The following is a 13,720-nucleotide window of genomic DNA, read 5'->3' on the forward strand; positions in this document are numbered from 1 at the left end:
TATTTAGTTAGACAGATCTAGGGCCTACTCAGCAAAAGTTTTCACCAGCATGAGGATCGTGCCAGGGAAATAGACAAGCCGAACGGGATCAAGAACTGCTTCAGATGGGCATGGCTCGAGAGCAGCGTCATTGTACAACTCGGAACACAGTCTGTAACTACGTGCCTGACGGAATATATCCTTAAAGTAGATGTCCCGGGGAAGGTTTTGTGTATTTTCTGTCAAGATATGATCAGCTACGGCGCTAGGAACATTAAGGAGCACATCGAAACAAAAAAACAATAAGGTACTTTTTTACTTTTACAAGCATGTGGGTTTAGAAAGTAACATGATGTTACATGTAAGCTAATGTTACGCTATTGTCATGATATTGTCATAATAAGGGTTAGGGTCGACCCCCCAGACCCCCGGCTACTTTTCAGTGTTTTTTCACATTTGCCATTCTCATCCCTAGTTACACACACACGCACACGCACACGCACAGGCACACACACTCATTTATACTATTAATATAGTATTTACATTTTTGAAACTATTATTTAATGTTCTAATGATAACATATGCACTTATATGGTTTAATATACATGTATTGATACACAAAAAAATGATGTATGTTAAAAACGAGAGGGTGACACTACTTGGCCGATTTTCACCTATCGCGGGTGGTCTTGGAACCAATTATATTATATTATAATAAGCGAGGGATTACTGTATATGTACATTTTCCCAATTTGGTTTTGTCAGACAAGAAATACTTTATGGCTCTTACAATATTGTGGCTCCTTGTTTTGTACGTGTGTCCAGGTCCACCCTTTGCTGATGCGCGAGAGGCGCTCTGAGTCGCACAGGAACAAGCTGCTGCGCCGCACGGTCAGCGTTCCCGTTGAGGGACGCCAACATCCTGAGATGGGTGAGCATGCAACACTTTTGCCACTGCATCAAAAAAACTTTTGCCTCGGCAAACGTTTAAGTCCAACTCATGAACGTGGACGCCCGCTCGCGATGGCCTCGAAGGCCGCACATTTGTTCGCCATAGCGCCAAGCGCTAGCGGCTCGCTCACCGAGCAACAACAATGGCGACGACCGTGATGACATTGGTCTCTGCGTCTTTTTCATCTCCTGTCACTCGTCAGGGCTGCAGATGAAAGGCTTCCCAGCCCAGGTTTTCGTTCTGCATCTTGCTTTGTGTCACCGGGGCTATTTTTAGCTCCCTTCGTCCTTGCGTACTCTGCCGCTCCCCGATGGCCGCTCAGGCATTTTCACGTCACGGACCGACCTGGATAGTTCTCCATAATGGCCGCTGACGATCCCTCGCGTGCCTTCCAAATTTGTGCTTCCCCCCACCCCAATCACTTGCCGGACGTCGTTATAGAGTCGACCTGAGACGCCGGAACCGTGAGTCGAATATTCCCTCGGCACTACGTTGGCAATTTTGATAACAGTGGGAAAGAAAATTTTGTACTTTTTTGCCCCCCCTCCAAGTTGTCAATCACCCATTTGTCCATCAGCTTCATCCCTCTATCTGGAGATTCCCGCTCTGCCCAAGTCGTGGGTCTTCATGTCCTCGGGCAAGACACTGATGAAACGATATTCGGAATGGGCCTTTCAAACTCTTGCACGTGTAATACAGTTGGCCCATCTCTCAGACTGTTTATCTGCACCCGGCTCGATATAAAGGAGGAAAGAAAAGCTTGTCCATCAGCAAGCCAGTCAACAAGTGTTGAGGTAGATGACGGCCTTTTTTTTTTTTTCCTCCGGCAGACCAGCTGTCACTCAAAGCAAGGCCGAGCGCTCGCTCGCTTTCCCACTTGGCGTGCGATAAGATCGCGGCGGCCCACGGGGGTGAAAGACGAACCCGCTTACGTAAGGGCTCCACGCGCGCGCCGCTTTACATAAACGCCTCCGATGCAGCCTGGACAATTTGCTGCCTTGTCATTTCCATTTGACGCCATTTTCAGCTTGTCCACACCGGGGTGCGATCGAGAGAACATTTGCCCTATCAAATTAGTTTTGGTATAATCGTCCGCTCGCTGATGACTTGACAATTGCTGGCTCTCTGGTCACGTTAAATCAATGTCATATGATTGATTGATCACAGAAAGAAACTTTCCTAACCTAGCATGTTGCCACCAGTGCACACAGTTTTGGAAAAACAAGATGATTTTGTATTCCTTCAATTGTGCGGAGTGCCGAAAAGCAACGCTCGTTCTTTTTGGCTCTTAATATTCCGGACAGCGTGCGAGCCGACTGGGTGGAAAAAAAAAACAAAAAACAGCCGAGTCTGCGCTACGTGCTGTCATTCGACTCTTAGACAGCTGCCCCGCTTGTCCAAAGACCGAAGAATTTGTATTTCTTTCTTTATTTTTACGGTATGCGTGATTATGTAAATTTTGGACTGCGATGGGAATTGTTCTCGCGTTTCCAACTTCCTCATCACCAGAACAGCGCCGCAGTTGCTAAAAAGTTTCGCTTGGGTCCCGTGAGCTCTCCGTTTGGCACTTGAGAATTGTCAAGAGAAGCGTCGGGCTGTGACGTCTTCCTGTGGCAGAACATTGTCCGTTTGTCTTTTTCGCAAACTGTCACTGTCTGAATGGAGCAAAATTCCCCTAAGTTAGCGCAATGGGCGTCACGTTGACTTTTTTTTTTTCTCTCAGTTGCTTGGTGACAGAGTTGATTGTCTTCCATATTGGTACGAGCGTTTGTATGGAAGAAGGTTTAGCTTTGAGCTTAGGGTTCTGCTTGCCCTTTTTTTTTTTTACCCCCCCTCAACCTCTTTTACATCACCGTCGTCATGAACGTCCCTTTTTTCCTTTGCAAGAAGCTCACGCACATATTAGAGAGCGAGGGCGACGCTTGCTAGCGCGCTACGGCGGACTTAGTGGTAACCATGGAAATCATTACAGAGCAGACACGGTGTGAGGTTGTGAGCTATGGAGAGGAGAGGAAGAATGTTAGCCACATTCCAGCAATTGTGTGGTGGGACACAAGCTTGTTGGCACCCAAAGGTTATTTTTAGGCGCCTTGACACGATGGGCCCAGTCGCGCTAAGTCAGCAAATGCTCAGCATTGACGGTCACGGCCACTTGGATGCCACTTTTTTTGACTTTTTGAAGCGCTGGCGGAACCTCCACCCTCACGTCTCACTGTTTGATACCCTCGTCGATGTTTGGGAGAGAACAAATTCCGATGCTGGATTAATTTGAGAACTAGAAAAAAAATGACCCCAGAGGTGACTCGAAAATAAAAAGCCAAATCTCTCGTGTAGAGAGAGAGTTGAGCTGCAATACGATCCAATTTGCATGCTAGTAATGCTCTCCATCCACGCACCTTCTCTGGACTTACAGACGCTTCTTTCTTGAGTTGGACTGGCTCTTTCGCTACAAGCATCAGATGTTAAAATATAGTTGTCATGGAAACGCATCCAGAGAGCCTTTGAGCTCCGACAATTTTGCCGAGCGCAACCAAAGCGTTTTTGTGATATAATTTCTTTCAACCAACATTTGAATGCATAAGAGTTGTAGTCCCAGCTGGAATGCAAGCCCCGCCTCCTTTTTACGCACTTGCATGCAGATGTGCGCGCGCTCAGTGAGGGAGAGAACGCGAGAGAGAGAAAGCGGCCGCGTCGCCGACCTGTGCAGGATGATGCGCCTGACATCCAGGCAACGGGCTGCTGGCAGACGAGCTGGGGCGGCCCACCTACGCAGCTCGTCAGCCAAGGGAAAGCTCTAAAAGCGCGCACAGCAGGACGAGCTCCAGGCGGGGAGAGCTTTTTCCGGTTTTCTTTCTTGTCCTTCGGGTGTTGCCGGGCTTTCTGCTTGGCTTCTCCGGGTGTGAAAGATGAGCCTGTCGGGCGGAGGGGGGCGAGCGAGATGCCACAAGGAGGCGCCGCGAAAGGCGGCAGCGGCGGGGGGCGCGCAGCGCAGCAGCCGCGCCTCCTCCTTTTTTTCCTCGTCTTGCTCTCGCTCTTTCTCAGCGTGAGAGTCGGTGGCTGTTTGTTTCGCTCCCCGAGTGGTGCTGAAAAATGCGCCCACTTACTGAAGAGTGGCCTACTTCAAAAGGAGGAGGAGAAACACTTGCTCTCGTCACGGAGGCACTTTGGGGTCACCTCTTGGGCGGCCCGCAGCTGTGAATGTACTTTGCGGCCCAGCCTGGCCCGTCCACCTGCACCACCTTGCTTGGATTCTTTTTCTTTCCAACAGAGCAGAACAACCTTCTGCTTATCGGATTGTACTTGAAGCTCTCTACATTTTTGAATTGTGCCTCTTGCAGCAACTCGATAATTTAATCAATTATCCAGATTGACAACAAACAAGTAAGTCCGAGTTAGTTTTGGGGCTGGAACGGTTGAATTTGATGCACATTCCTTTCAATCGGAAACATTTCGATACCAAAGCAAAGACCTGATTGCGGGCCATCGTCACTGTTCTACTTTTTTTTTCAAGAAGCTCATTTTCTTTGCTTTTTCATCTCACAAGTTCTACTGCTCATTTTCAAAAAAGGCAGAAAAAGAAATTTGTAAGCTGTACCAACTCCTTCACCATCACATTCCTTGTTTGTCCCCCCCCCCCCTCCTACCCATGATCCCACTGCATTCGCCATCTCTTCCGCCACTTTCTTGTCTTGCCTCCTTGTCCTGGCTGTTGTGTGGCTTATCTTTCACTTGCAAAGCTTGCATGTTAGCCTTCTCTTTTTGCTGACTTCTTTTTTTTAAGGATCCTCAGAGGTGGCCTTCACTGAATGTAGAACACATCATCACTGCGGCCAACCATTTTTTGTTAGTCTTCCTCTATGTGTGTGTGTGTGTGTGTGTGTGTTTAGTCCACTGTGCACGTCAAGTCAGCCGTGTTTGCAGAGGCTGCTCTTGAAAGTCGGCCTTCTTTTTAGACTGTTTTGTGCCACTCCCGCCATCATCAGGAGATGTTTTTGCAGAATGTCTGCCATCTCTGAAGAGGGTGGCGCGTCCAACATCTTTGTGGGTTGCGTTACGCCAAGTCGCCCATCTTTGTGGACTGTTTTGCCCACCATCTTTGTGGACCGCGTTTCCGAATGCAGCGCATCTTTGTCGAGTGCACGCGGGCCGCAGTTTTTCTTGGAAGCGCGTCACAAAACAAGCCTGCTCAAAACCCACCGTTGCTATGACAACCCAAGCAAAAAAGCCAATGAAATGGAGCAGATTGGCGCTTTGGTTGAAAGGATATACTTAATGCCCGGGACTCATTTGCGCCGACTATTAAGCTGCTAATCAAGGGCACGTGAAAGCCGAGCGTGCCTTTATCCACATTGTGCATGGGCAGGAACAGGAACACCGTGTGATGTTCAAAGAGCGCTTTTTTAGAAGCCGAGCGCTTGCTGGCTTCAAACGAGGCTGCGCAGGTTGCCGCTCACCTGGACTCTGCTGATTTTTCGCCCCCTCCCCACGCATTGTTAATAAGGCAAAAATGTCGTTGGACATGGTGGGCGGCGTGTGGGCGCCAAAGTCTGTCTGACTGACAAGGCTCGTTTAGTCTGAAAAGAAGCGCGGCCTTAATTACACACACTCAATTGCCACTTCTGGCGCTGCGGTTGCCGGCTCGGGCTTTGAAAGCTCAACATTGCTATGTTTCCACTCAGCTCCTTGCACTGGAAGGACGTGGTCTCAAGAGGCGCGCCAAAATGCTCACATTAGATTTGCCCAGTCTGCTTCTTTTCATTGCTCACAATTAATCTATGAATTGATTAACTCAGCAAACTTGAATATCATTCCAACTGATCTTACTACTTTACCCTGGAAGCTGTTCTTGCAGGACCATGGACAGCACCCCACTTCAACTCTGCCACTTATCAGAATATATTCTCACCTCTCATAGTTTCTGCTCATTGGTAGACTCCTTTGCTCTTAAGGTCACCTTTCAGTGGTTCCCTCGGTGGCCTCTGACTTGTCTGGCCTGCTTTTTCAACAAACAGCCACTGGCTGCTGTCTTGCTGGTGTTTTTTTTTCTTTCAATTCTCCCAGCGTGGGCTTCTGAGAGTGTTCGATTGTACTCAAAAGAAACGGAGAGAAAGAGAGAGTGGCACCTGAAAAGAAACCCTGAGCCGTCCGGCCAAGACGGACACACAGACCGTTTAAGCTCGACTGTCGTCATAGGGATCCATTAATGGTTGCTGTTTTGAAATGGGCACATTTGGACAACTGCTTTCCAAAGTGCAACGTGGGCAGCTTTGCTAACGTCTTTGTGGACGGTCTTGTGTGCCGCTAGATCACCGACCTCGGCGAAAGAGCATCGCCACGGGGAAGCAGCCCAGCATGGACCTCCCCCCCAGCGCCCCCCTTCAACCCTTCCGACAATCCGTGAGTACCTCCCCTGCCTCTTGCCTCTCGCTGCCCCTCATGCCCCCCCGCGCTGCCGCCCACGCCTGGGGGCGGCGGGCCGGCGGCACCCCCCCGCCTCCCTCCTTGCCGCTCTCCCTGGCCACGTCGCCCGCCCTCGCTCCGCGTCAGCGGAAGAAGGGAGGCGGAGCGGCCTCCCTGCCCCGCTCGCTGCCCCTCTCCCATTGCCCATCGCTCCCCTTGCCCCGCTTGTCCTCCTCCTGCTCCCCTCCACCCCCCTTCCCGTACTGGGGCGGAGACTGGAGGGCCGCTGCTTGGAGTCCCATGGCGGGAGGAAGCCTAATTGGATCACTGCCCCTGGTGGAGGTATGTGGAAAATCATGCTGCGCCTCACCTTGCTTGCGTAGCAATAAATGCTAATGTGATCCTAGCACACAGTCCTGACGAAAGTAGCTGAAATTGCTACTTGAGTCAAAGTATCTTACCATTAGCACCCAGCAATCGAGCAATTCTGTATTGCGGGTTGCACTCCATCCCGTTGGTGGTCAAGAAAAGCTCCAGCAAGCCAACATCAGCGCATCACTTCTTGTTTGGATGGGTCGATTTTCTCCTGACAGGAAGTTGGGCGGCGTTGTGCTCTGGTGCACGCCGCGGGACGTGTCCATGCGCTGATGATGTTACACTGCTAAGCGCCTCCCTTGTGCTTATGCCTGCAGAGTTTCCTGAGCAGGAGGTTGAAGGGCTCCATCAAGAGAGCCAAGAGTCAGCCCAAACTGGACCGAAGCAGCAGCTTCCGACACATGATCCTGCCCCGCTTCCGCAGTGCGGACCAGGACAGGTCGGTGTCCTCGCGTCGAACACTTTTGCTACACGGAAGGCTTTGCTCACGCATAAGTCCCACCCTCACTCCTCGAGGGAGGGACAAATTGGCCACGAGCAATGAGACTTGCCCCCACTGAACCGGCTTCGTGGTTCCGGCAGGACGCGCTTGATGCAAAGCTTCAAAGAGTCGCACTCACACGAGTCGCTGCTGTCGCCCAGCAGCGCCGCGGAGGCGCTTGACCTCACGCTGGACGAGGAGGCCGTCATCAAGCCCGTCCATTCCAGCATCCTGGGCCAGGAGTACTGCTTCGAGGTGAGCCTAACCGCCTGCCTCCCTCCGTCGCCAACGGTAACCAACTGTCGCGGGTGGACGACTGCCTTAGGTGACCACGGCGTCGGGAACCAAGTGCTTTGCGTGTCGCTCGGCGGCCGAGAGGGACAAATGGATCGAGAATCTGCAGAGAGCCGTCAAGCCCAACAAGGTGAGGCGAGGCGACCAATGAACCGATCGACCAAAGAACGGGACATCCATTCCCGGGCTGGCCCGAGATCACCCGTACCTATGTCGCCTCCTTCCAGGACAACAGTCGGCGCGTGGACAACGTGCTGAAGCTGTGGATCATCGAGGCAAGAGAGCTGCCCGCCAAGAAGCGATACTATTGCGAGCTGTGCCTGGACGACATGCTGTACGCGCGCACCACCAGCAAGCCGCGTACCGACACCGTTTTCTGGGGGGAGCACTTTGAGTTCAACAACCTGCCGGCCGTGCGGAACCTGCGCCTGCACCTCTACAAGGAGACTGACAAGAAAAGACGCAAGGTGAGATGGCAGAAAGATCCGAGAGAAGGCCATGACGCTGTTGTGAAATTGTCTTGGGTTGTGTTTTTCTACCTGTCCAGGAAAAGAGCACCTACCTGGGCCTGGTCAGCATCCCCATCTCCAGCATCACGGGGCGTCAGTTTGTGGAGCAGTGGTACCCCGTCATCCAGCCCAGCGTCCTCACCAAGGGGGGGGGCGTGGGCGGTGGCGGCAAGATCATCAATGCCTCGCTGCGCCTCAAGTCTCGCTTCCAGACCATGAACATCCTGCCCATGGAGCTGTACAAGGAGTTTGCTGAGTACGTCACCAACAACTACCGCACGCTGTGCGCCGTTTTAGAGCCCGTGCTCAGCGTCAAGAGCAAAGAGGAGGTGGCCTGCGCGCTGGTGCACATCTTGCAGAGCACCGGGAAAGCAAAGGTACAGCCCGGACTCAAGAAACATGTCAGCATCTCCAAAGACGCTCACAAAAAAATGCCAAATGTTTCACGGGACATGTTGACGTGTGTCAAAAAGATGTTTTGGATACTTCTCCTTCTCCCCCAGGACTTCCTGTCAGACATGGCCATGTGCGAGGTGGACCGATTCATCGACCGGGAGCATCTCATCTTCAGAGAGAACACTCTGGCCACCAAAGCAATAGAAGAGTACCTCAAGCTCATCGGACACAAGTACCTCAAGGATGCCATCGGTTGGTACACTCGCTGCTACAAGCCACGCGGCCGCCTGCTTCAGGTCAGAGGTAGAACGGGCTTGTCCGTGCTTTCTTCCCCAGGGGAGTTCATACGCGCCTTGTACGAATCGGAGGAAAACTGCGAGGTGGACCCCATGCGAACGCCTCCCTCCGTGCTGCCGGAGCACCAGGCCAACCTGAGAATGTGCTGCGAGCTGGCCCTTTGCAAGATCGTCACTTCCCACTGGTGAGCGCACGCGCGCACGTCATGCCGCCGTCATGCACACACTCAAAACAAAAATTCTCCAATGGCAAAGCTCAATTTTAGTTTTGCCACATCATTTTCTTGTCACATTTGGAATGTATTCAGGATTTTTTATCTTTTGTCCCTCAAGTTTTCCTTTTTTTGCCACATGTTGTGCAACAGTTTTGTGTGTTTTGTCAAATTTGAATCCTTTGGCCCAATTTGATTTTTTTTTTCATTACATGGATATGTTTTTAGGTTACATTTCTATTGTTTTCACTTTGAATTCATTTGTCACTTTAAATATATTTTTTGTCACGTTCATCAGATTTAGTCACATTTTGTTTTTATATCACATTTCATCAATGTTTTTCTCCTATTTTGATTTGTTTTGTCAAATGTGGAATTTATTTGTCAAATTGGAAACATTTCTTATTTCATCTTCTCATTTGACACAATTTTTTGCTCCACACTGGTGTCTTTTTGGGGGTGGTGCTCACGTGTGCCGCCAGCGTGTTCCCGCGCGAGCTGAAGGAGGTGTTTGCGTCGTGGCGAGTGCGCTGCGCCGAGCGCGGGCGCGAGGACATCGCCGAGCGCCTCATCAGCGGCTCGCTCTTCCTGCGCTTCCTGTGTCCCGCCATCATGTCGCCATCGCTCTTCAACCTGACGCAGGAATATCCTGACGAGCAGACCTCGCGCACGCTCACCCTCATCGCCAAAGTGGTGCAGAACCTCGCCAACTTCTCCAAGTAAGTGACGTCTCGCATTATTTGGTGAGAAACTGCTGTTTCGAACCCAAACCGTAAAAGTAGTGCTTTGTGGAAGTAAGCCCAAAGTGGCGTTTTACCACCACGCTGATTGTTTGAGACGCACGTGGCCACCGTTGGTGTAAACATGTGACGGCTGGCGTTCAGGTTCGGCAACAAGGAGGAGTACATGTGCTTCATGAACGAGTTTGTGGAGATGGAGTGGGGCTCCATGCAGCAGTTCCTCTATGAGATCTCCAACCTGGACAGCGTCACCAACGCTGGCAGCTTTGAGGGCTACATCGACCTGGGCCGGGAGCTCTCCGTGCTCCATAGTCTCCTCTGGGAGGTGATGGCCCAGCTCAGCAAGGTAGCTGCCAATGCAGGAGCACTGACCCCTGCCAGAAACCTTTTTGTCATATTTTCAACTTTTTATCAGTCTTTTTTTTTTGTCCCATTCAGAAGTGTTGGTGTCAAATAATGTTCCTTTTTCTCATTTCTGTGGCGTCTTGATCACTTTGGTTACATTTGTGTATGTTTAGTGCCATTGCGGTAACACGTTTTATTTTTTTGTCAAATATTGATTGTTTTCCCATTCTTATTTATACTTATCATGTTGAACCGTTTGTCAAATTTATATACTTTTTGTCATGTTAGGTAAAGGTGAAATTTGGTGAAATTATGTTTTGGTTGTTTGTTTGATTTTGGCCCAACTTTTATGTTTGTCAAATTGTATCTTTTGTCAAAATCATTTTTGTCACATTCAGATCCTTGTGTCAAATTGGAATTTTGTTTGTCCCAAATTCATCTTTTTTCATCAAGTCGGAATTATATTGTTTGTTGAATTTTTATGTTTGTCACATTTCCATAATTATCGTGGGTCACATTTTGATTGTAGTATTTGCTCCTTTTTGGCAAGTTTGTGTATATTCACTCTTTAATCCGTTTGTCAACTATTTCTTGTTTGTCACCGAGGTTGTAAAAGTAGCAAGCCTGTTTTGCCAGAGTGAGGAGTGGAACGTACAGATGCACGTTTTCAATCCAAATGATGCGAAAAGTCATGCGGCAATCGCTTTTGTCGCCCGCAGGACGCCATCATCAAACTGGGTCCTCTGCCCCGCCTTCTGAACGACATCAGCATGGCCTTGCGCAACCCGCACCTGCAGAGGCAGCCCAGCCACCAGTCCGAGCGACTCCTATCCCGGCCCTCCTTCAACCGTGGCGTCTCCTCTTCCTCCGACTTCCGCAACCTCGCCATGCTCAACAGGCAGGGCGTGATTTTTTCCGTTGGCTTTGTCAAACGTGTGCATGCTTTTGAAAATGGCGTCTGTTTGCCCCCCCTGCGCAGCTCCATGGACCTCGCCCGCCTGCCTTCGCCGACGTCCACCGGCGGAATGTTGCCGTCCCGCTCCCAGCTAAGCTTTCAGGAGCGTGAGCACCTCCTGCACCGAGCGCCCTCCAAAGACATGTTCTACGCGTCCCGCCCCCCCCTGGCCCGCTCCAGCCCGGCCTACTGCACCAGCAGCTCCGACATCACCGAACCCGATGGCAAGGTGAGTCGCGTGGAAGTCGCTCGCCATCCCATCGGCCGGGCCACGAGTACGAGCTGCATGCCGCTCATACTTGCTGGAATCTCCCATGATCAAGTCTACAGTGAAGCCCCCCGATTATCGGGGCGAGCCCTGTCAGAGTCCCACATGTGCATGTAGCGAGCAGGCCGAGACGGCAGCGGGTGGGGTGGGGGGTTGGGGGGGGCGCTGTATCATGACATCTGCTTGTTTCACCCCGGAGGGTATTTGCCGGCAAATACTCTGAGGCATTGGGGTGGTGTCACCCTCACCCATGTCACCCGGGGTCATGATGTCACAGTGGGCGGGGCGGGGAGGGGAGGGGCGGCTCAGTGTGAGTAAAAGCCTATCTATATGATGGACCTCCAGGATTCCCGAATGAACAGCGTGTCTAACCTGCAGTCGGTGGACATGCTCAACTACTCCCAGGCCTCCATCGCCGGCATGGGCAGCTTCGGGGGGCTGAGCGGCGGAGGCGGTGGCGGCCTGGGTTCGGGCCTGAGCGGCCAGTTGCGGGCCGGCGGCAGGTTGTCGGCCGGCTCCGGCGGCTCCAGCGTGTCCGGCGGCCTGCGGCTGAGCCAGATGGGCGCCGCCGCCACCGACTCTCTGTCCCAGCAGCAGCAACAGCAGGCCGCCGCCATGCGCTACCCGCTTTCCTTCCAGAATCCCCTCTTTCATCTGGCCACGGCGGACGGGCCGCAGCGACCGCACGGGCGCGCTCAGCCCCCCGCGCCCCTGCTCCTGACCCCTGAGCCCTCGCACCCCGGCTACCTGCCGCAGTTGGCCCGCGGTGGCTTCTCCCGCAGCGAGGACCTGTCCACCCTCAGGACCGGCGACGGTGCCCACCTGGGCCAGCCCAGCATCATCCACTCGCACAGCTACAGCGACGACTACGGCCGCCGCCAGATGTCCGTGCACATGCAGGTGCCCGCCTGCGACTGCGTCCGGGATGACGCGCCGTGTTAAAGGGGAGAAACCAAATCAGCTCATTTGAAAAGGGCAGGAAAGGGAAATCCATTCAAACAATAACATAGAGCGCGCAGTATCTTGAAGATACCGTGCACTGAAATTTTACTAGTATTTTGTAGGACACGCATTTCTAATGTAATCTTTGAAAAAGAAAATGTCAGTAGTTAATTAAAAATATGTCGAGCAGTTAGTTATTTTTAATTAATTATTATAATTACCGTATTGAAACCATTAGATTATGTAACTAGTCGCTCACATTGTTGAGGGCTAGAGCTAACACGCTAAAATGCTAACTGACTAATTTCTGTGTCCTTCAGGATAACATACAGCAGCAGCAGCATCAGCAGCAGCAGCAGCAAATGATGGGCCTGACCTCCCAGACGGGCACCTCCCACTCATCCTTGGCCACCACTCCTCCGTCCACGGTCCAACCGCGAGCTCCGCCCCCTCCCAGTCAACGCGTCAAATCCCAGACGTCCCACCAGCTGTCAGTCGGCGCCCCCGCCAAGAATCGTCCGCAGAGCGGAAACGTCCTCCAGTCGCCCGAGACGGCCTACGGGGGCGTGCGGCAGGTGCGCGGCGGCGGAGGCGGCCGCCAGCTGTCCGTCAAGGACAACACGGCACCAGGGCTGCCGCGCCAGCAGAGCTCGGTGCGAGAGTCAGGGAGTCCGCAGGGGACGGGCAGCCCCACCACGCAGCAGTCACCCCAACAACAGCAGCCGTCGCCGCTGACTCAGCAGCCGCAGCCTCAGCAGCCGCAGCCACAGCACTTGCTTAAGCCCAACGTTGGCAAACAGGCCAGTGACGCCACACTTTCTCAGGAAATGGCCCAGGAACCTTCCCGCTTTGACGTCGGTTGTCTTTGGTCGCAGGGGTCGCAGGCGCCACAGGCGCCTGCCAACGAGAGGACGGTGGCCTGGGTGTCCAACATGCCGCACCTGTCGGCGGACATCGAGAGCTCGCGCATCGATCGTGAGGACTTCAAGCTCAAGGAGTACTCCAAGAGCATGGACGAGTCGCGCACGGACAGGGTGGGTCGTCCTCATAAAGCTCCAAACAAAAATGGCGGTGAGTGCAAAAGCGCTAAATGGCGCGTTTGCTCCTGCGGCAGGTGCGTGAGTACGAGGAAGAGATCAACTGCCTGAAGGACCGTCTGGTCATGTCGCACAAGAAGCTGGAAGAGTATGAGCGCCGCCTGCTGACGCAGGAGCAGCAGACCAACAAAATCCTGCTGCAGTACCAAAACCGGCTGGAGGACAGCGAGCGCCGCCTGCACCAGCAGCAGCTGGAGAAAGACTCGCAGATTAAAGGCATCATCCACAGGTAATGCCCCGTGTGCAGGGGGCGGGACCCGTGGGGAGGGGCACGAGGTGGGGGCGCGGCTACCCGGGTCCTCACCGCGGCAGGCCCGCTTTTGCTGCTCAGGTCCAATTTTCTTGTTGTAGCTTTGCTGTGCAGCAGCAGATGTTTTGGGCTGCGCTAGAGACCGGCCCGGTGCGTTCTTTGCAATGCAAAACACCGTTTCATGTTTTTGGGGTGCTTGAGGACAGCAAAAGGCATTTTGGGGGTGTCT

General features: G+C 52.6%; 1 protein-coding gene across 12 annotated transcripts in view; it reads left to right on the forward strand.

Annotated features, from left to right (window-relative positions):
- syngap1b (synaptic Ras GTPase activating protein 1b) overlaps positions 1-13,720 on the forward strand; it is a 30,216-nt gene that overhangs the window by 7,639 nt on the left and 8,857 nt on the right. For 5 of the 12 annotated variants that reach the window (XM_088386313.1, XM_088386316.1, XM_088386315.1 and 2 more), the window contains exons 3-19: positions 805-910; positions 6,237-6,673; positions 7,024-7,145; positions 7,289-7,442; positions 7,513-7,611; positions 7,709-7,948; positions 8,029-8,367; positions 8,494-8,638; positions 8,723-8,867; positions 9,377-9,613; positions 9,779-9,980; positions 10,699-10,877; positions 10,959-11,163; positions 11,548-12,102; positions 12,465-12,944; positions 13,020-13,178; positions 13,259-13,470. In XM_088386313.1, the coding sequence (XP_088242439.1) occupies positions 805-910; positions 6,237-6,673; positions 7,024-7,145; positions 7,289-7,442; positions 7,513-7,611; positions 7,709-7,948; positions 8,029-8,367; positions 8,494-8,638; positions 8,723-8,867; positions 9,377-9,613; positions 9,779-9,980; positions 10,699-10,877; positions 10,959-11,163; positions 11,548-12,102; positions 12,465-12,944; positions 13,020-13,178; positions 13,259-13,470 (4,016 nt within the window). Of the gene's footprint in view, positions 1-804; positions 911-6,236; positions 6,674-7,023; positions 7,146-7,288; positions 7,443-7,512; positions 7,612-7,708; positions 7,949-8,028; positions 8,368-8,493; positions 8,868-9,376; positions 9,614-9,778; positions 9,981-10,698; positions 10,878-10,958; positions 11,164-11,547; positions 12,103-12,464; positions 13,179-13,258; positions 13,471-13,720 lie in introns of all 12 variants that reach the window. The other 7 variants (XM_088386322.1, XM_088386324.1, XM_088386320.1 and 4 more) reach the window with 6 other exon arrangements.

The sequence above is a fragment of the Syngnathus floridae genome, chromosome 10 (assembly GCF_059516105.1).
Source record: "Syngnathus floridae isolate MCC-2025c chromosome 10, RoL_Sflo_1.0, whole genome shotgun sequence".
In the NCBI taxonomy this organism is placed as follows: Eukaryota; Metazoa; Chordata; class Actinopteri; order Syngnathiformes; family Syngnathidae; genus Syngnathus; species Syngnathus floridae.